Source organism: Colobus angolensis, unplaced genomic scaffold (genome assembly GCF_000951035.1).
Source record: "Colobus angolensis palliatus isolate OR3802 unplaced genomic scaffold, Cang.pa_1.0 Scaffold320, whole genome shotgun sequence".
NCBI lineage: Eukaryota > Metazoa > Chordata > Mammalia > Primates > Cercopithecidae > Colobus > Colobus angolensis.
Window position 1 is genome coordinate 3,216,424 of NW_012116489.1, and position 24,186 is coordinate 3,240,609.

The 24,186-nt window shown below is 37.0% G+C and overlaps 2 protein-coding genes across 2 annotated transcripts in view; one reads left to right on the forward strand and one right to left on the reverse strand.

Moving 5' to 3' along the window:
- The window catches only part of ZBTB41 (zinc finger and BTB domain containing 41), a 52,979-nt gene extending 49,310 nt beyond the window's left edge, over positions 1-3,669 (reverse strand). Inside the window, exons 1-2 of the mRNA XM_011951612.1 lie at positions 3,623-3,669; positions 1,754-2,990 (exon numbers count right to left, since the gene is read on the reverse strand). Of these exons, the coding sequence (XP_011807002.1) occupies positions 1,754-2,873 (1,120 nt within the window). The 5' untranslated portion in view covers positions 2,874-2,990; positions 3,623-3,669. The remainder of the gene's footprint in view (positions 1-1,753; positions 2,991-3,622) is intronic.
- A 191-nt stretch (positions 3,670-3,860) lies between these two features.
- CRB1 (crumbs family member 1, photoreceptor morphogenesis associated) overlaps positions 3,861-24,186 on the forward strand; it is a 243,070-nt gene continuing 222,744 nt past the window's right edge. Inside the window, exon 1 of the mRNA XM_011951615.1 lies at positions 3,861-3,986. The gene's annotated coding sequence lies outside the window, so the exon portion shown is untranslated. The remainder of the gene's footprint in view (positions 3,987-24,186) is intronic.

A 24,186-nucleotide genomic window follows, 5' to 3' on the forward strand; every position in this document is an offset into this window, starting at 1 on the left:
AGGGAGGAGGGAAGGAAGGAGCTGTGGTAAAAAGAAAGGAAGGAAAGAAGGGAGGGAGGGAGGGAGGAAGGAGCGAAATGTCCTCCTCTTAGTAAATTAGCACCTCAATCTTGAGCAGTGTTTTCCCAAATTGTGCAGAAAACTGTAGTTTCCTAGGACGCTCAAAGAAGTACCTCCAAAATATCTTGTGGTAAAACGATTTAAGGAAATACTGGGTTAAGCAAAATCAACAGGTTTCTTTACTAGAGAATCGGGCAGTTAATAGATTGTGAATTATATAGTTCCCGATCTTACTTGAACACAGAAGCCTTCTTTTATACAGCATGTCACAGGACCAGTGTTCAATGGGACGGTTTGAGATATTTGTGTTGCACCTACAATACCATTTGCGAACTCATCCCTATTCACTCATCTCCAAGTCAAATTAAGACAATTAAGGCAGAATACAGGAAGTGAGCACTAAGAGTACAAAGTCTAAGAAGTCTATTGGAAAGATGAAATGTTCTCAGATACTTTAACCCAAAAAGCTATTCTCACCTCTATACACATCTTCACAGTATTTGTTTACAGCTCTACAACAGCATTTTATCCAGTCTAACTTTAACAATTTACTTGTATACATATGCTCTTGGAATTGTTACTGAAGAAGTTTTTTTATTCGTTTGCACACAGCCTCAGTTAAAATATTAACAATTATTAAATTAGATTATCCAAAGTGTTATGATTCAGAGAGAAAATTATTACAAAAAACATTATAAAAAGCAAAAAGTAGATACCACTGTTATGTCAGCATATAATGCAACATATTTTTACAGCAAATGGTCACCAATTCCTTATAAAACCAATTTCCACCTATATCAGTAACATAAGTAAGGTAACACTGTAAGACATATGGGGATATATTAAACTGGGTAAGTAACTTTACCAGGTCAGATTGCACTAATGTTTTTATCATTATATGTGGTAGAATATATTTCACGATTTCATAACTTCAGTTTACCTGGAAGCTTAACTGTTGCAACTGAAAAGTTCATATTAGAACAGTTCACATAAGACACTTCCAAGAATTACTTTACCTAGCAAATATTAGACAACTTGAAATTAAATATGTACTGACATAAAACTTAAAATGATAGACTACATTTCCTACAAATTCTTTTCCAATAAAAGAAAAATTGATTTATTCATTATTATAAAAACCGAAGCTTCTTGGCCTTTTGGCTAAGGTCACATGTATAATATAACCAGAGTGCTACTAACTAGGATACTTCCTAAAGTCTCTATCTACAATATTAAAGTACATTCATTTCAATTTTATCCTTCACCATAGTTTAATCTAAAACATCCCCTTTCTATTAAATAGTGCTAGATACTGGGAAAGTGACATTTATAACTCATATATTACCATGCAAGGGGAAAAGAATATACAAATTACTAAATGTAATATAATCTACTTTTCTTTAATGACTTAAAAATAGTATTATCACTGGAATTAAACTGGCATATAAATCAGAGCTCTACATGATAATTATTGACACTCTGGAGTCTTTCATATCAAATACATGATCTAACGATGTGTCACTGGGACATGAAGAAAAGTAAAGGCTAATATAAATGCTTAATTCCTGAATCACAACAAATTTAAAGTAACAGGATAAACACTATTGAAAATCAAAGTATTCTCCCTATGTAAGTAGTCTTTTTATAAGCGATCTTTTTGATTAGAGATAGAAAACAAGTTTTCTTTTCTTACCTATTCGGTCAAATGTTTTATCACATTTAGGACACTGCAATATTTTTTTGTTGCTGTTCTGAATGACCACTGGAGTTAATCCCTCATGAATATTCCCTACAGAATCACCAGCCTCAGGTTCTTCTTCTGCATCATTATGATCCTTTTCACTTTGTTCTTCAATGTCAGAGTATTCATCTGACATCTCCTCCTCTAACTCATCTTCTTCAGCATTATATTCACTTCCAGGATCCTCAGAATCATTTCTATCTGACTTTTCCTTATCAAAATTTTCTTGACTCAAATTGTCTGACCCATCGCCACTTTCCTGTTCATCATCGCTGGTGTCATCAAACTTAACAGGGCACTTTCGATTCCTTTTTGATCTTCTTGTGGAGAAACTTCTCTCCAGCATTTTTAACCCATGTTTTTTCCCTAATAAAAGAGACCTATGGGTTTTAGCCAGATGATTCTCTAAAGACTTTTTATAACAAAAATGTCTACTACAGAATTTGCACTGATGATTATTTGATAGTCTTCCAGTTAATTCATTTAGTGTTTCTTCTGGTGATGACTTTTCAGTTAGCTCTGAATGAAAAGAGGCAACGTTTTCGTTATTTAACAACTTCACTGCATCGATAATGTCCAAAAATTTTGCAGCCTCTAAAACAAGAGGTATTTCATATTTGTACACAAAAAATTCTGATGTGTAAAGAAATTCAAGCAAATGCTGAAAAACTGAATGTGTTACATGATCCAGGGTGACAACATCAGTGCTTGGATTTTTGCTCAAACACGCATGAAAATAACTACTGCCAACAGCAACGACTACTTTATGTGCACTAAATTCTTTTCCTTCCACTATGATAAGCAAATCACAAAAAGATGGTTGCTTCTGCCTATCATCATTTAAATATTTTAGCAAATTCTTATTATACTGCAAAGAACTCAAAAGCTTTCTCTGATCTGGAGAGGGAGGAAGTTCCTGGTAACAGTGAAGGGCTTCAGGAGTTGGTCTTTCTGCAGAATGAGTATAGGTCACTTGGTCACACTCCACTGCAACATTTCCTTCTGAAGAATCTTTATGATAGCCTAGATGGATCTTCTCAAGATTTGAAGTAACCTTTCTCCTCTTCTTCATTGCAGTAGAGCAATTTCAGAACAAGAAACTTCATAAGTGTCTTAAGTGATTTATAAAGGAAAACTAGATTGTCTTGGGTAACAGCTTCTGAAGGGGCGTGCCCAAGGGTTTCATGGTCTGCAAAAGAGTGAGAACCACGTAAAATAACTTCACGGCAAAGCAATGCTAGATCAGCCAACGGCAATCATCAACGAATTCCTTCTAATTATAACTAAATGATGATAAAATCACAGCTTACACTCATTCGTGGCAAAGATTTTGGGGCGGAGAACAAGGAGGGCCGGGTTTAGAAAAGGCAGCCAACAAAAGAATAATTTTAAAGGAACCCAGGCACACCTTCCAGGCCTGATTCACGAACAGGGTGAAAATACCCTGGAAGAAATGGGACAGGTCTTCCAAGATCGTTGACTGTGCGGGTTGAGGAGGCTGTAGTCGTGGTTTAGGGGTGCTGGGATGGTGACAATAAGGCCGTGGCGGCCGCGAGATCCTAGTCTCTCCATTAACATGTTTTCCTCGGGCGGGCAAGGCACAGCTCTTCAGGAATACAGAGCGTCCCTCGGCCAAAACCACCCGGTGAGAGACGACCCCAGGAGGGGCGCAGAGAAGAAGTGGGGTCAACCAGAGGGACGACTAAAGGAAGCAGAAGAGCTTTCCCAGGCCCTGGCGAGGCGGAGAATGCGCTTGTAGTCTGTGATCCCGCTACCCTTCCCACCCAGTTTCCCTGGGAAAACGCCCCACAGATCCATTACCGGGAACCCAAGGCTCCCCCGCTGGCTCCCAGCAGCTGAGCTCCACTCTGGGCGCGCTCGCTCCTGCGCCTACCCACTTCCGGGTTCAGCCCCCCACCTCACCACCCCCTCCCCTCCCCTCCGCTCCTTCCCCTCCCAGAGCTCTGCCGCCTCCGCAGCCACCGAACACGTCAACTGCTCGCGCAGCCTCCAACCTCTCCTGAGAGACCGGCGCGCGGCCCTGCGCGAACGAGTGCGCATGTGCGCGCACCGCGCTTTACGCATGCTCTGTAAGTTCCCCGTGCTCCCTTGGAGACCCTAGCTGCACCCGAATCCGTTACTCCGGGTTTTCGCAGTGGCTCGGTGGCCTACTCCGGACGAAACCGTGAGGCTTTGCTGAGGGAGGGCAATGGGAGAGGGGAGGATTGACGCAGAGTTTAGAAGTAGTTTGCGGAGGTGCCCTAGCACGAAAGGATTTCATCCTCAGTGGTGTGTTTAATAGTTTGTAATCAACCAAACAGCAACTGCCGGAAGCCAGTCCCAGCTAACCTGCTGGCGTGTACGAAAGAACCCAGCGATTGATCTCATTTCGTTATTTTTCTGACTTAAACGGCTAAATCTAAACGCGATTACCAAGAAAAAAAAATGTATACCTATCATTGTACACAGAAAAAAAATAGAAAACGTATATATAAGCGTAAAGCTGATAGGACAGGAAGGGAAGCCGAAACAAAAAGTAAAGAAAAATCCACAAGGACAACTTTTGGAACTAGTGCCTGAGATTTTGGATTTCTGAGAGTCCCAGGAGGTGCTGATAATCATGATTTGAGGACCGTATTATGAAGAGCAAGGGCCTAGAGCGTCTGATTTTACAGGCATAAGGAATATAAGATGAAGGCTGAGACAAAATAGGATGGGTGGCCTAATTTTTTTCCCCCACCCGCTCGTCCCTTCCATACACATATAGCCTGACATCTAGAAGAACCTCACTCCATGGAAGAACTGCAGAGGTGGACTCCCCACCAGCAGACCGGAGGAAGCTTTGCAGAAACTTGCCGGTCTCTGGTTTTCTTGGGAATTGAAAAAATAAAATTTTTAAGCCTTTCATGAAAATTCCTAGCAAAAACTCACATTCACATGGATTTGCACAAAGATTCATATCACCTGTGAGACTCATCCCGCAAAAACTAGCCACACTGAAAAAAGAGTAAAATGTAAAACTAAGATAGAAAAAGAATGGTAGTCTGCAGATATGGCAACTATCAGAAACAAGTATATTTAAGGAAATAAAGACAAATGAAAAAATTATCAAAAATAACTAAGCAGATTGAAAGAATAATTTAGAAGTGAAAGCTCTCATCATCTTAGTACTTAGAACATTGATGGAAATGTGTAAGTTTTTTATTAAAACAGAAGGGCTGATCCAAGATAGAACAGTATAAATGCAAAGAAATAGAAAAAAATTATGATAAGAGCAAATAATGAAATAGTGAAATATACAATAAAGAGAACCAATAGAACAAAAATTTGGGTATTGGGATATGTAAAAGGTTTAGAACCTTTTGGAAAGATTTGGTATTGCCAGTTTTACCCCACTCTTCAAAAAATTTAAAATGGTTAGCAGGGGCAGGTCACATTTCATTTTATGAGACAAGCGTAATGATTATACCCAAACTTGAAAATACATTGCAGAAAATGAACATTACAGGTCAAACTCATAAATTAGGTGCAAAAATCGTAGACCTACAAGTGATGTGTTTGTGGTGTGTGTGTGTGAGAGAGAGAGAGAGATACAACTGAACTAAACTGGATTTAATAAAGGAATGGAAGATTTAGTTAGCACTTAAAAATAAACGTGTAATTCTTCATATTAACAGAATGAAAGGTTAAAAACCATTGATCATCTCAGTAAATGCAGAAAAATATTTGATAAATTTAACACATGATTTTTTAAAAATCTCAAACAAGGAAGAGAAAATGTCATATAAATAGAAGCTACTGAAAATTTTTTAAATGGAGCAAATATCACACAATGAAACATTGAAAACTTCCATGGAATTTGAGAATAAGCCAAGTATGCCTTCTATCATTACTTGACTTTTTTTTTTTTTTTCTTTTTTGAGACAGAGTCTCGCTCTGTCACCCAGGCTGGAGTGCAGTGGCGCTATCTTGGCTCATTGCAACCTCTGCCTTCCAGGTTTAAGCAATTCTCCTGCCTCAGCCTCCTGAGTAGCTGTGACTACAGGTGCATGCCACCACACCAGGCTAATTTTTGTATTTTTAGTAGAGACAGGATTTCACTATGTTGGCCAGGCTAGTCTCGAGCTCCTGACTTCAGGTGATCCACCTCGGCCTCCCAAAGAGCTGGGATTACAGGTGTGAGCCATGATGCCTGGCCTACTTGATATTTTAATAGAGGCCTTACCTAGGAGAAATAAGCATAAGTAAGAAATAGAATATATGTTTTAGAAAGGAAGATTAAAATTATCATTATTTGTTTTAAGTATGTTGGTGACATATTTAGATATTTAGAAAAATTGTTTTAAATCCTATGGATTATTTTTGACTTTTTAATTTCAATAGGTTTGGGGGAACAGGTGGTGTTTGGTTACATGAATAAATTCTTTAGTGATGATTTCTGAGATTTTGGTGCACCCATCATTCAAGCAGTGTACACTACACCCAATGTGTAACCTTTCATCCCTCACCCCCCTCCCACCCTTGCCCTGAATTCCCAGAATCCATTGTATTATTCTTATGCCTTTGCATCCTCATTGTTTAGCTCCCACTTATTAGTGAGAACATATGATACTTAATTTTCCATTTCTGAGTTACTTCAGTTAGAATAATAGTCTCCAATCCAGGTTGCTGCAAATGCCATTATTTCGTTCCTTTTTATGGCTGAGTAGTAGTCCATAATGCATATGTATACCACAATTTCTTTAACCACTCGTTGATTGATGGGCATTCAGGCTGGTTCCATATTTTTGCAGTTGCAAATTGTGCTGCTACAAGCCTGCGTATGCAAATATATTTTTCGTATAACGACTTCTTTTCCTCTGGGTAGATACTCAGGAGTGGGATTGCTGGATTAACTGGTAATTCTTTAGGGAATCTCCACAGTGTTTTCCATAGTGGTTGTACTAGTTTACATTCCCACCAGTAGTGTAAAAGTGTTCCCTTTTCACCATGTCCCCACCAACATCTATTTAGTTTTTGATTATAACCATTCTTGCAGGATTAAGGTGGTATCACATTGTGGTTTTGATTTGTATTTCCCTGATCATTAGTGATGTTGAGCATTTTTTCATGTTTGTTGGCCATTTGTATATTTTCTTTTGAGGATTATCTATTCATGTCTTTAGCCCACTTTTTGATGGAATTGTTTTTTTCTTACTGGTTTGAGTTCCTGTAGACATTTCAAAGGTTTTTTCCCACTCTGTGGGTTGTCTGCTGATTGTTTCTTTTGCTGTGCGGAGACTTTTAATTTAATTAAGCCCCATCTATTTATCTTTGTTTTTGTTGTATTTATTTTTGAGCTCTTGGTCATGAAGTTTTTGCCTAAGCCAATGTCTATAAGGGTTTTTCCAATGTTATCTTCTAGACTTTTTATGGTTTCACATCTTAGATTTAAGTCTTTGATCCATCTTGGGTTGATTTTTTTATAAGATGAGAGGTAAGGATCACCTCCTTGGCTAGGTGTATTCCTAAGAAATTTATTTTATTTTTTTGCAGCTATTGTAAAGGTGGTTGAGTTATTGATTTGATTCTCAGCTTGGACGCTGTTGGTGTATAGCAAAGTTACTGATTTGTGTACATTAATTTTATATCCTAAAATTTTGCTTAATTCATTTATCAATTCTAAGAGCTCTTTGGAGGAATGTGTAGGGATTTCCAGGTATCATATCATCAGCAAACAGCAACAGTTTGACTTCTTCACTGATTTTGATGCCCTTTATTTTTTCTCATCTGATTGCTCTGGCTCAGACTTCCAGTACTGTGTTGAATAGAAATAGTGAGACTGGGCATCGTTTTTTTGTTCCAGTTCTCGGGGGGAATGATTTCAACTTTTCCCCATTCAGTATAATGTTGCCTGTGAATTTGTCGTGGATGGCTTTTATTTTGTTAAGGTATGTCCCTTCTATGCCGATTTTGCTGAAAGTTTTAACCACAAAGGGATGCTAGATTTTTGTAAAATGCGTTTTCTGTGTCTATTAAGATGATCATGTGACTTTGGTTTCCAATTCTGTTTACGTGGTATATCACATTTATTGACTTGTGTATGTTAAACCATCCCTGCATCCCTGGTATGAAACCCATTGGATCATGGTCGATTATCTTTTCCATATGCTGTTGTAGAGGATTTTTGCATCTGTTTTCATCAGGGATATTGATCTGTAGTGTTCTTTTTTTGTTATATCCTTTCCTGGTTTTGGTATTAGGGTGATACTGGCTTCATAGAATTATTTAGGGAAGATTCCCTCTTTCTCTGTCTTGTGGAATAGTGTCGATAGGATTGGTACCAATTTCTCATTCAATGTCTGATAGAATCCAGCTGCAAATCTATCTGGTCCTGGACTTTTTGTTTTGTTTTGTTTTGGTAGGCAATTTTTTAATTACCATTTCAATGTCACTGCTTGTTATTTGTCCCTTCAGAGTTTCTAACTTTTCCTGGTTTAAGCTGGGAGGGTTGTGCATTTCCAGGAATTTATCTATCTCCTCTAGGTTTTCTAATTTATGCACATAAAGGTGTACCCAGTAGCCTTTAATAATCTTTTGTATTTCTATGGTATCAGTTGTAATAGCTCTCATTTCATCTCTAATTGTGCTTAATTTGATTTTCTCCCTTTTCTTGTTTAATCTCCTCACTAGTGGTCTATCGATTTTATTTATCTTTTCAAAGAGTCAGCCTTTTGTTTTATTTATCTTTTGTATTTTTGTTTGTTTGTTTGTTTCAATATCATTTAGCTCTGCTCTGATCTTTGTTACTGCTTTTCTTCTGCTGGGTTTAGATTTGGTTTGTTCTAGTTTCTTTAGTTCCTTGAGCTGTGACCTTAGATTGTCTATTTGTGCTCTTTCAGACTTTTTGATTTAGGCATTTAAGGCTGTGAACTTTCCTCTTAGCACTGCTTTTGCTGTATCCCAGAGGTTTGGATAGGTTGTGTCACTATTATTGTTCAGTTCAGAGAATTTTTAAATTCCCATCTTGATTTCATTGTTGACCTAATGATCATTCAGGAGCAGATTATTTAATTTCCAAAGTTTTGAGGGTTCCTTTTGGAGCTGATTTCTAATTTTATTCCACTGTGATCTGAAAGAGCACTTGTTATAATTTCAATTTTCTTAAATTTATTGAGACTCATTTTGTGGCCTATCATATGGTCTTTCTTGGAGAATGTTCCATGTGCTGATGATATATTCTGTAATTTTCAGGTAGAATGTTCTGTAAATACCTTTTAAGTCAATGTGTTCTAAAGTATAGTTTAAATCCATTTTTTTTGTTTAATTTCTGTCTTGATAACCTGTTTAGTGCTGTCAGTGGAGTATTGAATTCCCCCAATATTACTGTGTTGCCATCTATCTCATTTCTTAGGTCTAGTAGTAATTATTTTATAAATGTAGGAGCTCCAGTATTAGGTGTATATATATTTAGGACTGTGATATTTTCCTGTTGGACAAGGCCTTTTATCATTATATAATTTCCCTCTTTGTCTTTTTTAACTGCTGTTGCTTTAAAGTTTGTTTTGTCTGATATAAGAATAGCTATTCCTCCTTGCTTTTGGTGTCCATTTGCATGGAATATCTTTTTCTACCCCTTCTTTATATGTTGAGTCTCTTGGAGACAACAGATACTTGGTTGATGAATTTTTATCCATTCTGCCATTCTATATTTTTAAGTGGAGCATTTTGACCATTTACATTCAACAGTACTATTGAGATGTGTGGTACTATTCTATTCATTATGCTATTTGTTGCCTGAATACCTTGCTTTTGTTTTTTCATTGTGTTTTTATTTTATAGGTACTGTGAGATTTATGCTTTAAGGAGGTTTTATTTTGGTGTATTTTGAGGATTTGTTCCAAGATTTAGAGCTCTTTTTAGCAGTTCTTGTAGTGCTTGGTAGTGGTGAATTCTCTCAGCATTTGTTTGCCTAAAAAAAGACTGTATCTTTCCTTCAGTTTTGAAGCTTAGTTTTGCTGGATACAAAATTCTTGGCTGGTTATTTTGTTTAAGGAGGGTAAAGATAGGGCCCCAATCCCTTCTAGCTTGTAGGGTTTCTGCTGAGAAATCTACTGTTATTCTGATAGGTTTTCCTTCATGAGTTACCTGATACTTTTGCCTCATGGCTGTTAAGATTCTTTCCTTCATCTTGACTTTAGATAACCTTACGACTGTATGCCTAGGTGATGATCGTTTTGCAATAAATTTCCCAGCTAGAGTCTCAATCTCTAGCAAGACTGGGAAAACTTTTTTTCAATTAGTCTCTTAAATGTGTTTTCCAAACTTTTAGATTTATCTTCTTCCTTAGGAATACCAGTTATTCCTAGGTTTGGTCATTTAACATAATCCCAAACTTCTTGGAGGCCTATGTTCTTTTTTTAAATTATTTTTTCTTTGTCTTGGTTGGATTGAGTTAATTCAAAAGCCTTGTCTTTGAGCTCTGAATTTCTGTCTTTTACCTGTGCAATTCTATTGCTGAGACTTTCCATTGTATTTTGCATTTCTCTAAGTATGTCCTTCATTTCCAGAAGTTGTGATTTTTTTTTTTATTTATGCTATCTATTTCACTGAAGGTTGTTCCCTTGATATCTTGTATCTTTTTTTATATTGCACTAAGATGGACTTCACCTTTATCTGGTACCTCCTTGATTACTTAATAATCAACTTTCTGAACTCTTTTTCTGGCAATTCAGAGCTTTCTTCTTGGTTTGGATCCATTGATGTTGAGCTAGTGTGATCTTTTTGTGTTGTTAAAGAAGCTTTTTTTGTCATATTACCAGAATTGTTTTTCTAGTTACTTCTCTTTTGGGTAGACTACATTAGAGAGAAGATCTGGGGCTCAAAGGCTACTGTTCAGATTCCTCCATCCCATGGATTGCTCCCTTAATGTGGTGCTCTCCCCTTTCCCCTAGGTTTGTGGTTTCCTAAGAACCAGACTGCAATGATTTTTATTTTTCTTCTGGATGGAGCCACGCAGTGGAGCTACCAGGCTCCAGAAGTGTCTGCACAGAGTCCTGTGATGTGAACTCTCTTCAGGTTTCTCAGCTGTGGATACCAGCACCTGCTCCAGTGTAGGTAGCAGGGGAGTGAAGTGGATTCTGTGAGGGTACTTGGTTGTGTTTTTGTTAAATGTGCTGGTTTTCTGTTGATTGGCCTCTAGCCAGGAGATAATGCTTTCAAGACTACATCACCTCCGGTTGTGTAGGAAGGATACAAACTTGCCCTAGACTCAGCTATTAGGCAGGGCCGTAGAGTTCCTCAGGAACTATGTCCTTTGTCTTTGGCTACAAGGGCAGGTAGAGAAAGACTATCAGGTGGGTACAGGGTTAGGTGTGTCTGAACTCAGACTCTTCTTGGGCAGGGTTTGCCATGGCTGCTGTAGGGATGGGGGTGTGGTTCTCACGCCAATGGAGTTATGTTCCCAGGGGGATTATGGCTGCCTTTGCTGCATGTAGGTCACCAAGAAAGTGGAGGAAAGCCAGCACTTACAGACCTTACCCGGCTCCCACTCAGCCCAAAAGGCCAGTCTCACTCCCACCATGCCCCACTAACAGCACTGAATTTATTTCCAGACGGCATGTGAGCAGGGCTGAGAACTTGCCCTAGGCTACCAGCCTCCCAATTGAGAAAGCAAGCAGAGCTTTCAGGTTTCATGCCTCCCCACATGCCTCAGCTTCTGTGTTGTGTCTAGACTCCTGATTTGCTCCCTCTCCCAAGTTCTGTCCAGAAACTTTGCATTCAATCAAAATTGTTCAGCTGGAAGTTTCCTTCTCTTGCCATTTTTGTTTTGGTTTGTTTTGTTTTGGTTTGGTTTGGTTTTTTTGAGACAGAGTCTCGCTTTGTCACCCAGACTGGAATGCAGTGGTGGCGATCTTGACTCACTGCAACCTCCACCTCCCAGGCTCAAGCAGTTCTCCTGCTTCAGCCTCCTGAGTAGGTGGGACTACAGGCAAGTGCCACAATGCCTGGCTAATTGTTTGTATTTTTAGGAGGGACAGGGTTTCCCCATGTTTGCCAGGCTGGTCTTGAACTCCTTACCTCAGGTTATCTGCCTGCCCCAGCCTCCCAAAGTGCTGGGATTACAGGTGTAAACCACAACACCTGACTTCTCTTGTGGTCTTTCCCAGTTCCCCTGGCAGCCCTTTCCAAAAACCCCTGTGAGACAAAGTCAGAAATGGCTTCCCTGGGGACCAAGAGTGTGCATAGGGCTGCGTCTTCTACTCCTGTATTTCGCTCAGCTCTCTAAGTTTGTCTCAGCTCCATGTAAGTCCAAATCCTTCTCCTGTGATCTGGACCTTCAGGTTCCCCAGTAGGGGTAGGTATTTGGAGGCAGATGATCCCACTTTTACACGTTCACACTTTGGGGATTCACAGTTTTTCCACTGTCTCCTGGGGCAGCTATCTGCTTCCTTCAAAGGGTCTGTGGATTCTCTCAGCTTTCCTGGCGTGTTCCTATAGTAGTTCTTGGAGCAAAAGTTTACTATGTAAGCCTCCACACACTGCTCTGTCCATCCAAGTGGGAGCTGTAAGTTAGTCCTGCCCCCTATTCACCATTTTTTTTCCGTATGGAGAAATTATTAGTTAATGAAGTTGCAGGATATGATATTGAAATACAAAATAAAATAGTATTTACCTATAACAACTTTGATGGTTCATTTTGTCAACTTGGCTAGGCTGTGGTACCCAATTATGGGGTCAAACATCCTGAGGATGTTGCTGTGGACGGGTGTTTTATATGTGATTAACAGGCAAATAAGTAGACTTTGAGTAAAGAAAATTACCCTCCATAATGTGGTGGACCTCATTCAATCAGTTGAAGGCCTTAAGAGCAACACAGTTTTCATGAAGAGAAAGAAATTCTCTCCAGGAATTCAAGGTAGAAACCCTACCTGAGTTTTCAGCTTGCTGTGCTGTGGAATTCAGTCTCAAGACTGGAACATCAACTCTTATGAGGATTTCCCATCTGTGGACCTGTCCCATGGATTTCAGACTGGCCAGCCCCCACAATCATGTGAGCCAATTCCTTCCAGTCAATCAAACAATCAGTCTGCCTATCTAGCCTATTGCTTCTGCTTCTCTGGAAAAACATGACTAACACAACAGCAATGAAAATTAAGAAAATAAAACTTGAAAACAATGTCATAGGATTTCTTCATTCATGTAGCACCAACAACCATGTCTCTAAGATGCCAGAAGTTTTTGTCAGAGAAAGTAACAGATGAAACAAGAGCCCATAGGAGAGAGTATAGTCTGCAGAAGGTCAAGAAAGAAAGGGGAGCTACACACTCTAGAATCTCTTTCCAGTGTCTTCCTTTTGCTGATCTCTCATGGCCTTAACATCTTTAACAAGCTGTTTCACAAGTTTATTTCTAAAGATGAAAATGTTTTTCTTCATTTATTCAATATAATATATATTGAGCAAATACTTTGTACCAGAAATATTACATTTTAAATAAGCTTAATCATAAACAGATGTTTTTCAGTATCATCAGAAATGTAGAATACCTGGAAATGAATCTGATGAATTATATTCAAGATTTATATACAGTTCTCTATGACAGAAACTGGAAAACTTTTTTATAAGAAGCAACTATGGAATATTTTAGTGTTTATCCCACTTCTTTCTGCATTCTAACAATGCGTTAAAACTGTAAAAATTATTCTTATTTTGTGAACCACACCAAATAAACCACGGGTTGGATTTGGCATACGAACAGCCATTGTTTCCTAACCACCACCTCTAAAACAGACTTCAGAGAAATTAAGAAGAGTTAATAATTGAAGAAATGTGCTTCCTGTGCCACTGTAACAAAACACCACAGAATGGGTAACTTACATACAATAGAAATTTATTCCTCACAGTTCTGAAGTCTGGGAAGTCCAAGATCAAGGGACCAGCATTCAGTGTCTGGTGAGGGCTTTCTTGCTGTTTTCTCATATGGCAGAAGAGGTGAACACTGTGTGCTCATGTGGCAGAAGGCAGAAGGGCTAAACTAGTTACCTCTGGTTCTTTTGTAAGGTGGACCTCTCATGAAAATCACTTCCCAAAAGACCCTGCCTCTTAATGCCACCACAAAGGGGATTAGGTTTCAACTCATCAAATTTGGTGGTCATTTCAGACAATAGTATACCATATTCATAGATTGGAAAAATCAGTATTATGAATATGTTAATTGTTATCAAATTAATCTATAGATTTAAAGACATCAATAAATTGAAATTCATCAATATTAAAATTTTTTTCTTTTCAAAAGACAATGTTAAGAAAATAAAAAAGCAAGCCACACATTGGTAAAAGACATTTGGCAAGCATATATCTGGCAAAGAACTTGTATCTAGAATATAAAAAGAACTCTTAACTAATCAATGTGACAAAACATATATACTAATATAAAATGGACAAAATATTTAAATCGATACTTCATCAAAGAAGATGAGCACAGGGAAAGATCTTTTTTATCTTTAATTTGCATTTTAAGGAAAATGTAAATTAAAACCACAAGAGATACCACTATGCATCCATTAGAATAACTGAAAGTATAAAGACAAACAATATCAAGTGTTTATGAGGGCATAGATAAACTGAAAATCTCATACATTTCTGGTGGGAGTGGAAACTGTTATAGCACTTTGGAAAATAGTTGAGCAATTTCCAAAAACATTAAACTTGCACATACATACAAACTAACCATTCCATCCTTACTGAAGAGAAATGAAAGTGTATATCTGTACAGTCTTATATACACAAAAGATCATGACAGATTTACTTGTAATAGCCAAACATTGTGAACAACCCAAATGTCCAAAAACAGATAAATGGATAAATAATTTGTATATTTGTATAATAAAATATTACCACTACACAAATAATAGAGCAAATTGATGATAAAAGTAACAACATAGGTGAGTCACAGAATAAGTTGTTGAGTAAAATACAAAAGGACTCTTCTATCTGATCAAAATTCTAAAAACTGCAAGTTATATAATAGCAGAAAGCCAATCAATTTGTTGTATGGAGACAGCTGGAGGACAAGGGTAGGGGAAGAGTGATAAATTACAAAAGGGCACAAGAAAACTTTTGTTCATTACTTTGATTATAGTCATGGTTTCATCAGGGTGTACATATGTCATAACTGATCAAGTTATACACATTATACACTTTAAATGTACACAGAGTACTGTATGACAGACCTAAATAAAGCCATTAAAAAAGAGTGTCACCCAGACAAATGAACAGAGACACACAATGAAACAAAACAATAGAAAATTCAGAAATGGATACAAATTTACAGACAAATTGACTATATAAAAAGATAAAATTTCAAGTCCATGGCAAAAAAATAGACAATCCTGAAAATGAGAATGGATAAAGAGGTGAACATCACAAATAAAATTTTCGTATAAACTTCTCAACAGATCTAGAGAAATTCCAAATGGATCAAAGTTTTCAGTGTAAAAATTGAAACTATGTAAGTACTTTACCAAAATGCAAACAGACTTCTAAATAACAGTAAAATGGGAAATAGCATTTCTCACGAATCAGAATTCACAAGTAATTAAGGCAAAAAAAAAAAAGTTAAATCAACAATATAAAAAATTTGTAAATTTGCATGGAGAAGTTCCAGTATAAGTAACAGTGTATTAAGTGATTCAATCCAACTGTCCTCACAGAAGAACTACAAAGTCTATGTGTAAGGAAATGTGTTGACATGATCTTCAAGAAGAAAGAGTCACAAAAAAATATCCTGGTATTTGGGCGAGCTTCTACCTAAAAATAGTTACTGCTTAGAAAGCAGCTGCTGAAAGGCTGATAAGACGAGCAGAGCAGATCCCTAGACTTATGAGACAGAAACATAAAAATTAAAGTTATAAGGACCTCAAAAAAGGAAGGATCCTAATAAAAATCCCATGTGACTCAGAAAGCCTTGGCCTTGAGTAAAAGCATACCAGAATTCAATCACCAACCACAAGACAAGCTCTTTTTTAAAAACATTTTCTAGGATAGGTCATACATTTGGCCACAAGCAAATCTTCTAAAATTTGAAAAGCTTGATGTTATACCAAGTATTTTTTCCAACTGAAATGGTATGAAACTAGAAATCAATAACAGGGAGAATATTGAAAAATTTACAAACATGGAGATTAAGCAACACACTCCTGAACAACCAATGGTTCAAAAAAGAAAAATCAAAAGAGAAATTTAAAAATATATTGATGCAAACTAAAATGGAAACACAACACACCAAAACTTACAGAATACAGCAGAAGCAGTTCTAAGAGTGAAACTTATAAACACCTACATTAAGAAAAAAGAAAACTCTCAAACAACCTAACTTTCCACCTCAAAGAAGTAGAAAAGAAAGAACAAGCTAAGCCTAAAGTTATTGTTTGGGCTAGCAGAAGGAAGAAAATGATAAAGAAAAGAGCCAAAATAAATGAAATAGATGCTAGAAAAAAAGCAATGAAACTAAAAGTTGTGTGTATTTTTTTTTTTGGTGAGGGAGAAAAAACAAAGTTGGTAAACCTTTAGCTAGACTAAGAAAACAATAGAGAAGACTCAAAACCAGAAATGAAACAGGAAATGTTACATTTGACACCACAGAAAAACAAAAGTTTGCAAGAGACTACAGTTGATCCTTAAACAACATGGCTTTGAACTGCGTGAGTCCACTTACATGTGGATTTTTTTTTTCAATAAATGCAGTCTGCCCTCCATATGCATGAGTTCAGCATCTGAAACCAAACATGAATGGAAAATAAGAGCATTCATGGGATGCAAAACCTTCTTATATGAAGGACCAAATTTTAGTATTCACAAGTTCACGCGGCCTACTCCGGGACTTGAGTATGTGTGGATTTTGGTATCCATGGGTGGTACTGGAACAAATCCCCCTGTGGATCCTGAGGGATGACTATACTGTGAACAACTATACACTGATAAGTTGGATAGCTTAGAAGAAATGGATAAACTTCTATAAGCATACAACCAATCAAAGCTGAATCATGTAAAAAAGTCTGATCTGAACTAAAATAAAAAACAAGTAAGGAGTTGAATTAGTAATGAAAAACCTCACAACAAAGAAAAGTCCAGGACCAGAACTTTCACTAGTAAATACTACCAATATTTAAAGAACAATTAATACTAATCCTTCTCACATTCTTCCAAAAACTCGAAGAGAAAGGAAAACCTCCAAACTCTTTTTCATGAGCCCAAATTACCCTGATACCAAAGCCAGACCAGGCAGGATACAGCAGGAAAAAAAAAGAAAAAAGAAAACAGTTACAGGCTAATATCCCTGATGAACATAGATACAAAAATCCTAAAAACAAAACAAAAAGACTGGCAAATTGAATTCAAAAACATATTAAAAGGATCACAAGCCTTGATCAATTGATATTTATTCCTGGGATTCAAGAATGGCTCAACATAAAAGTGATACATTAACAGAATGAAGGAAAAAGCATGATCATTTCACTAGAGGCAGAAAAAGTATTTGACAAAACTCAACATTCTTCAATGATAAAAACTCTCAACAAGTTAGATAAAGAATGTACATCAGCATAATAATGGCCATTGGTATAGTGTATAGTTTGGTTGTGTGCCTACCAAAATCTCATCTTGAATTGTAGTTCCCGTAATCCCCAAGTGTCATGGGAGGGACACAGCAGGAGATGATTTTTTGTTTGTTTGTTTTTTTGAGACACAGTTTCACTCTTGTTGCCCGGGCTGGAGTGCAATGGCATGATCTTGGCTCACCACAACCTCTGCCTCCCGGGTTCAAGCAATCTTCCTGCCTCAGCCTCCTGAGTAGCTGGGATTACAGGCATGTGCCACCATGCTGTCTAATTTTGTAGAAAGAGACAGAGTTTCTCTATGTTGGTCAGGCTGGTTTCAAAGCCCCAACCTCAAGTGATCACCCACCTTGGCCTCCCAAAGTGCTAGAATTACAGGCATGAGCCACTGTGCCCGGTGGGAGGTAATTTAATCAGCAAGGCAGTTACCTCCCTGCTGTTTTCCTGATTGTGAATGAGTTCTTATGATATCTGATGATTTTATAAGGGAACTTTTCCCCCTTTTACCCAGCACTTCTTTCTCCTTCCACAATATAAAGAAGAACGTGTTTGCTTCCTTTCCACCATGATTGTAAGTTTCCTGAGGCCTTCCTAGCCGTGCAGAACTGTGAGTCAATTAAACCTTCTTTCTGAATAAAAGCTGAAAGGACCCCAGAGGTTATTGCATCTCAGAACTTTTCCCATTAATCCAGTCATACATCATTTATATCAATGACATAAAGAATGTAACTAGATCTCAGTTTAATCTACTGGAACATATATCTGCATTTTTCTTTGCAATGGGAGCATCTACTTTGATTTAAATATCCTTAAATTGCTTGTCAGTTTTTACTTAATCATATCAACCAAGAGTTGGAACATCTTTAGATTTCTTAAACTTAACAGCATGCTCTTTTGCCCCCCATCTGGCCTTCTGAATGTAGAGTTTCCTTTCCTTAGAATGTTTTTTCTCTAGTATGTTACCACTTTACCCCCATGTTGGTATAGTCCTATTCATCTATTCAAGTAGTTTCAGATTAGGCATTTTCTCCTTGAAGAAGTTTGCTGTGCATTCAAATACAGGCTAATGTCCCTCTTTTATTTGCCCTCAGAACACTATAGCTCCCATATTACATGGTTGCTTGCCTACTCACCTATGGAACCAAAATATCTATGAGGACAGAAGCCATATTCTATTTATGGCTGTATCCTTTTCAACTAGTAAAATGCATATATCCTGATAATAAGCCAGTAAATAGTTTTGAATAAATAAACTAGTTGGAAGTTGTCAATTATACATTAATGAGAAGCCAGAATTATACTATAATACTGCATCTTGCTGATATTGAGCTACTCTTTTACCCTTAAGTTAGTGTAAAGATACAAGTTTTTCACTGGAGGAATCCAAAATTATTATAAATCCTGGTGTGATATTTACCTTCACTAAAAATTAATTGTGATTCAAAAGAATATAGAGCTAGATTATTTATTTAAATTAGAGCAATGGAAATTTTAGAAACTAGTACTCAAATATCATAGTAGTTAAGAGAATAATAGTGTACTGCAATGAGGTCAAAACTGAAGAGGGCCTACAGGCTCCTTTGAAAGACCTACATGTGTGTCAGCTGCCATAGTTCAGGAATGAGGACAGTTCCTTGTGATTTGTGACAAACATTTATTCTATCATCTTCAGAGAAAGACCAACTGAGGAAAGCATGGTTATAAAGTGACATTCAAGCCCTTCATCTCATAAAAGTCCCATAAAGAAAGAACATTCTCAAGAAAGTGAAAAGACAACCCATAGAATGGGGGAAAATATTTGAAAATCATAAATCTGATAAGAATCTAGTATCTAGAATATATAAAGAACTCTTACAAGTCAACAATAAAAAACAACCCAATTTTTAAAGTGTACATCGAATTGAAATATTTTCCAAAGATTTGTATGAATGCCAATAAACACGTGAAAAGATGCTCAATATCGTTAGTACTTATGGATGGAAATACAAACCGAAATCACAATAAAGTACCATTTCATACCTACTAAGATGGCTGTAATTTAAAAATTGTTGTTGGTGAGAATATAAAATGATGCACCTATTTTGGAAAACAGATTGTCAGTTCCTCAACACTAAACATGTGACCCAGAAATTTTTCTCCTGTGTGTATGCCTAAGAGAATTGAAAGCACATGTTCACACAAAAACTTGTACATAAGTGATAGCTGCATTATTTATAGCAGCCTCAAATTGGAAACAATGCAGATGTCCATCAACTGATGAATGGATAAACAAAATTTGATATATCCATGCAAATAAATATTATTCAGCCATAAAAAGGAATAAAGTACTGACACATGCTACAACATGGATGAACTTTGAAAACATACTAAGAGAAAGAAATAAAACACAAAAGACCACATATAGTTTGAATCTGTTTACATAAAATGTCCAGAATACAAATTTATAGAGTTGGAAAGTAGATTAGTAGTTTGTAGGGGATAGAGAGAGAGTAGAATGAGGAATTACTGCTATTGGGTATGGGTTTTTTGGAGGTGATGAAAGTATTCTAAAATTAGATAGTGGTCATTTTGCAGAACCTCACAAACATACTAAAATCCATCAAATTGCACATATTAAAATGGTGAACTTTGTGATACATGAACTAGATCTCAAAACAATATATTCTAAGAGACTGTAACAATATAGAAAAATACTTACCTAATGCTTTTTATGTGAAAACAAATACTACTTGTTGCCCATAGCGCATGATCACATACATAGGACGGAATTGCACTGAGTAAAGATGGGAAGACATTGCACCCCAATATTAACAGAGGTTGTCTCTGTGTAGTGGGGGTGATATAAGATTTTCTCTTCTTCAATTAAAAAAAATTTTTGGCTCTTCTATTTTAAACATGTATTTATATAATAAAAAAAAACTTGTTAAAAGTTCCATAAAGAGAGCAGATGATGTCATAGTGCTTACAGACTCTTCTAGACTTTAGAGTCAAAATCAGAGCTTGCCACCTATGCCAAGGAAGGAACAAGAAAGGTGCGTCAGTTTATCATGAAACACAATGATTCTCAAAACTTGATATTGTGTCAGGAAGTACTCTGCTACTGGCAAGACCTTTCTTTTTTTTTTATTCTAGTTGCGTTATACAATAGAAACCTTGAGAGAGTAATTTGAGATTGAAGGGTACTGGGTGATTGCTCAAACTCATTTATATAATTAGTGGAGAAAGTGCCTTTTTTGAGATTCTCATATATGAGTATGGATTTGCCAGTCATGTAAAGTTTATATTTTTAAATTTCCTAGTCCAAACAAAACAACATATTTATCCTCAATTTGGCCCATAGGCCCTATTGATGACATCTACTCTGGTGTTTCACTTGAGTGGAATAAATGTGGAGGTCAGTGAATTTGGATCCATAACCCCAAGAGAAAAGGACGTTGTGTGGGCTGTGTACATGTAAAAGTCCCTTGGATGTGGATGATACAAGGTTTGTGGATGGCAGGGAATAGGAGAGCAGGACATGATATAGGCAGACACATGGGCTTCAAAGGAGCTAATTTATTTTTACATTAATTTGAAGGAATAGTGGACTGGAAGAAGTACTGGGGAACAAGGAAAGGAGGGATGTGTAGTAGGAAACACCTATTTGAGCAGCTGCAGGAAAAGCAATACCCTTAGGGAATAACAAGTTTTAGTTAAGGCTAGAAGTTGGAAGGAATATTTAGTGAAGAAGTTAGAGTTAGGGAAACAGATTTACCATAGCAGCAAGTGCAGTGGAAAGGCTTGATAGGTAGAGTAGGACAGGGTTGTTGAGGCATAGACAGTAAGAAGACTAAAGCCCATGTAGCTAACACGTGCTATGGAAGCCCAAGTGAATTGGAAGTGCTCGTAGGTTAGTCATGGCCACTGAAAAGACTCATAATGTGTTGAAAAATAAGTATAAGACATGAATATGACAAAATTGGCCACAAGAAAAAGAAATTGTCATTGATGAGAATTCAACCTTGGATAATGTTTTTAAAAATCTGACTCATAATTTTATTTGAAACTGGAACCTCAAGTACAATAAGGTTTATCAAATGCTTACTATGTCCTGAATTCTGTGGTAACTAGTTTAGTCTAGCAACACTTTTTTGTTTCTTTCACTTGATTTTTGTGCCTTATTTTCTTCACTTGAAAATTAGGGCTGATAGTAATAGTATGTGCATCACAGAGGATTAAAAGAGACAATCCATGAGACACTGAGAACAGTGTCTAGTGCCAGGTCCATAAAGCTTACCTATTATTACCAATACTACTTCTTATATGACTGCTAATGTAATGACTATTCTTGTCATTTCACAGATGAGGCTAAGAGAGATTGAGAAACTTGTCCGAAGTGATGTCATGCAGAGAATATGTAGAGGAGTAAGATTTCAAATGCACATATCCTCATGTTACTACTCTTACCACTGCTGAAGCATTTGAATGGCTTCCATTTGGTTTTAAGATACGCACCAAAATTCTCAACAAAACTTATGTGATCCAAACTGCACTTACCTTTAAGTTTTATACCATGCTTCCCTCTCTCTGTGCTCCAGCCACAGTGACCTTCTTTTACTACCTGTAAGTCAGATAGCTTGTTCTCTCCTCACAAACGGTTTTGTAGTACTATCTCTGTGTCAGTGGCACTCACTCTCTTACATATTTTCATCCTTCCATAAGAAGAGTTCATCTCTTCTTTAGGGAAGCTTTTGTTAACTTCTCTAACTAGGATAATGACCCAGTCACATGTTTTCGTGAAACTGCATACCTCTTCTTGGTAACACTTAACATAGCTATAATTTTTTTGTGTGTGTTTTTCTGATTAGTACATTTCCTCCAGTAGACACAAGTCATCCTCTTTGTTCTCTTTTGTGAGTCTGACCTACTATTTAACATGGAGAGGTTGAAAGAAAAAAAAATTAACTAAAATTGATTGCAAAAAGGAAAAGGAATAAAAGGAACACAATAAAGTGTTAAATAATAAAACAAATTGGATAAAGAGTTTAGGAAATGAAGTAATTTTAAGAGATGAACAAAAAGTAAGAACTAAGTAAAATAATGTAAAAAGATGTATAAACAAGTAAATAATGAACTTAGAAGAAGTAAAAATAAAATGTGTAACAGCAACATAAAAACATTGGATTAGGCATTCAAGAGAGGTGAGAACAAACTGTCCGTGACAGCTGAACACCTAAGCTGATTTCAGATGGACTTCTAAGATGAGACAAGATCCAAGAAGATGGAAGCAGGGAAGGTGTCAGACCATGAGCTTTAGGGAATAAAGATAACTATTGTGTTTACTTTCTTTTGAGAAGAAGTTTTAGATTGATTTGTCAATGACAGCTGATGTTTGGCAAAGTGGTAACACAGGAAGAAAGAGATATTTCTTAGCATAATTCTTGATATGGTTCGGATTTGTGTTCCTGCCAAAATCTCATGTCAAATTGGAGGAGGGACCTGGTGAGAGGTGATTAAATCATAGAGGTGGATTTCCCCCTTGCCGTTCTGGTAATAGTGCGTGAGTTCTCAGGAGATCTGATCATTTAAAGTGTTTGGCACTTCCCCCCACCTCTTTTCCTGCTCTGCCATGTAAGACGTGCTTGCTTCACCTTTGTCTTACAATGTGATTGTAAGTTTCCTGAGGCTTCCTAGTCATGCTTCCTGTACAGCCTGTGGAACTGTGAGTCAGTTAAACTTCTTTTCTTCATAAATTACCCAGTCTCAGGCAGTTCTGTATAACAGTGTGAGAACAGACTAATACAATTCTCTACAGGGAAGAGATCTACATGTCTTCTAATGAGCAGGCTAAACATAAAAAGGTAGTAACAGACTACAAGACTTGTGTTTTGCCTGGGATGCATAACGTGTATAAAGTGAAGGATAGAGTATAATTACTTAGGAAAATGGAAGATATTTTTAGAGACCATGTTGTTGTAGAGAGAAGAGAGCCAATGAGGAATAAAGCCACCTTCTAGCAGAAATGACTGTTAAGAAAAGGACCTCAGTTTTAGGTGGTAACTGCCTGAGTTGACAGTATGCCACTGATTCATAAGAAATGGGAGGATAAAACAAGGGGGTGAGCAAAGATTTTGGTTGGAAAGATTCAATAACTATAGATTTAGTGTAGAATATTGTAGGATGAGTTCAGTTTTAGAGTCAAGACCCTCTGTGTTCAAACCATACATCATCACATTCTGTTAGTGTCAGCTTTTATTCTCCTCAGACTGGAGTGAAAAACAGATGTGCTCAATGTTTCAATTCTTTCTGAAAAATAATTTTACTAGCAGTAATACAAACTTTTTACACTGTCAAAAATCACATATATTTTGAAGTAGGATGAAACATCTGCCTGACGAATTTAAAAAATAAAGACATTTCTGGCTGATTAGTAGTAGCTGTGGGATATGCCTTCATATTTCTTACAGCCCATTTTCAATTTCCTTTGTCATTAAGAGGACTTTAGTTAAAAAATCAAGGGTCTATATGAACCTGCTTTGAGTCACTATAAAATTGGGGTTGGGTGGTGGTGGAATGACTTTTTCTATTGAACCACCTAGCCCTGATCCTAACATGTGATCTGTGCCCAGAAGTACTATTTTCCTTGCCCTACTCCTCCTCTCTTCCATTTATGACAAGAATAGGTGATGCTTCAATTTTTAAGTTTAAAAAAATTCCTCTATTCAGGGATTCAGTTTCTTCCTGGTTTAGTCTTGGGAGAGTGTAAGTGTCCAGGAAATTATCCATTTCTTCTAGATTTTCTAGTTTATTTG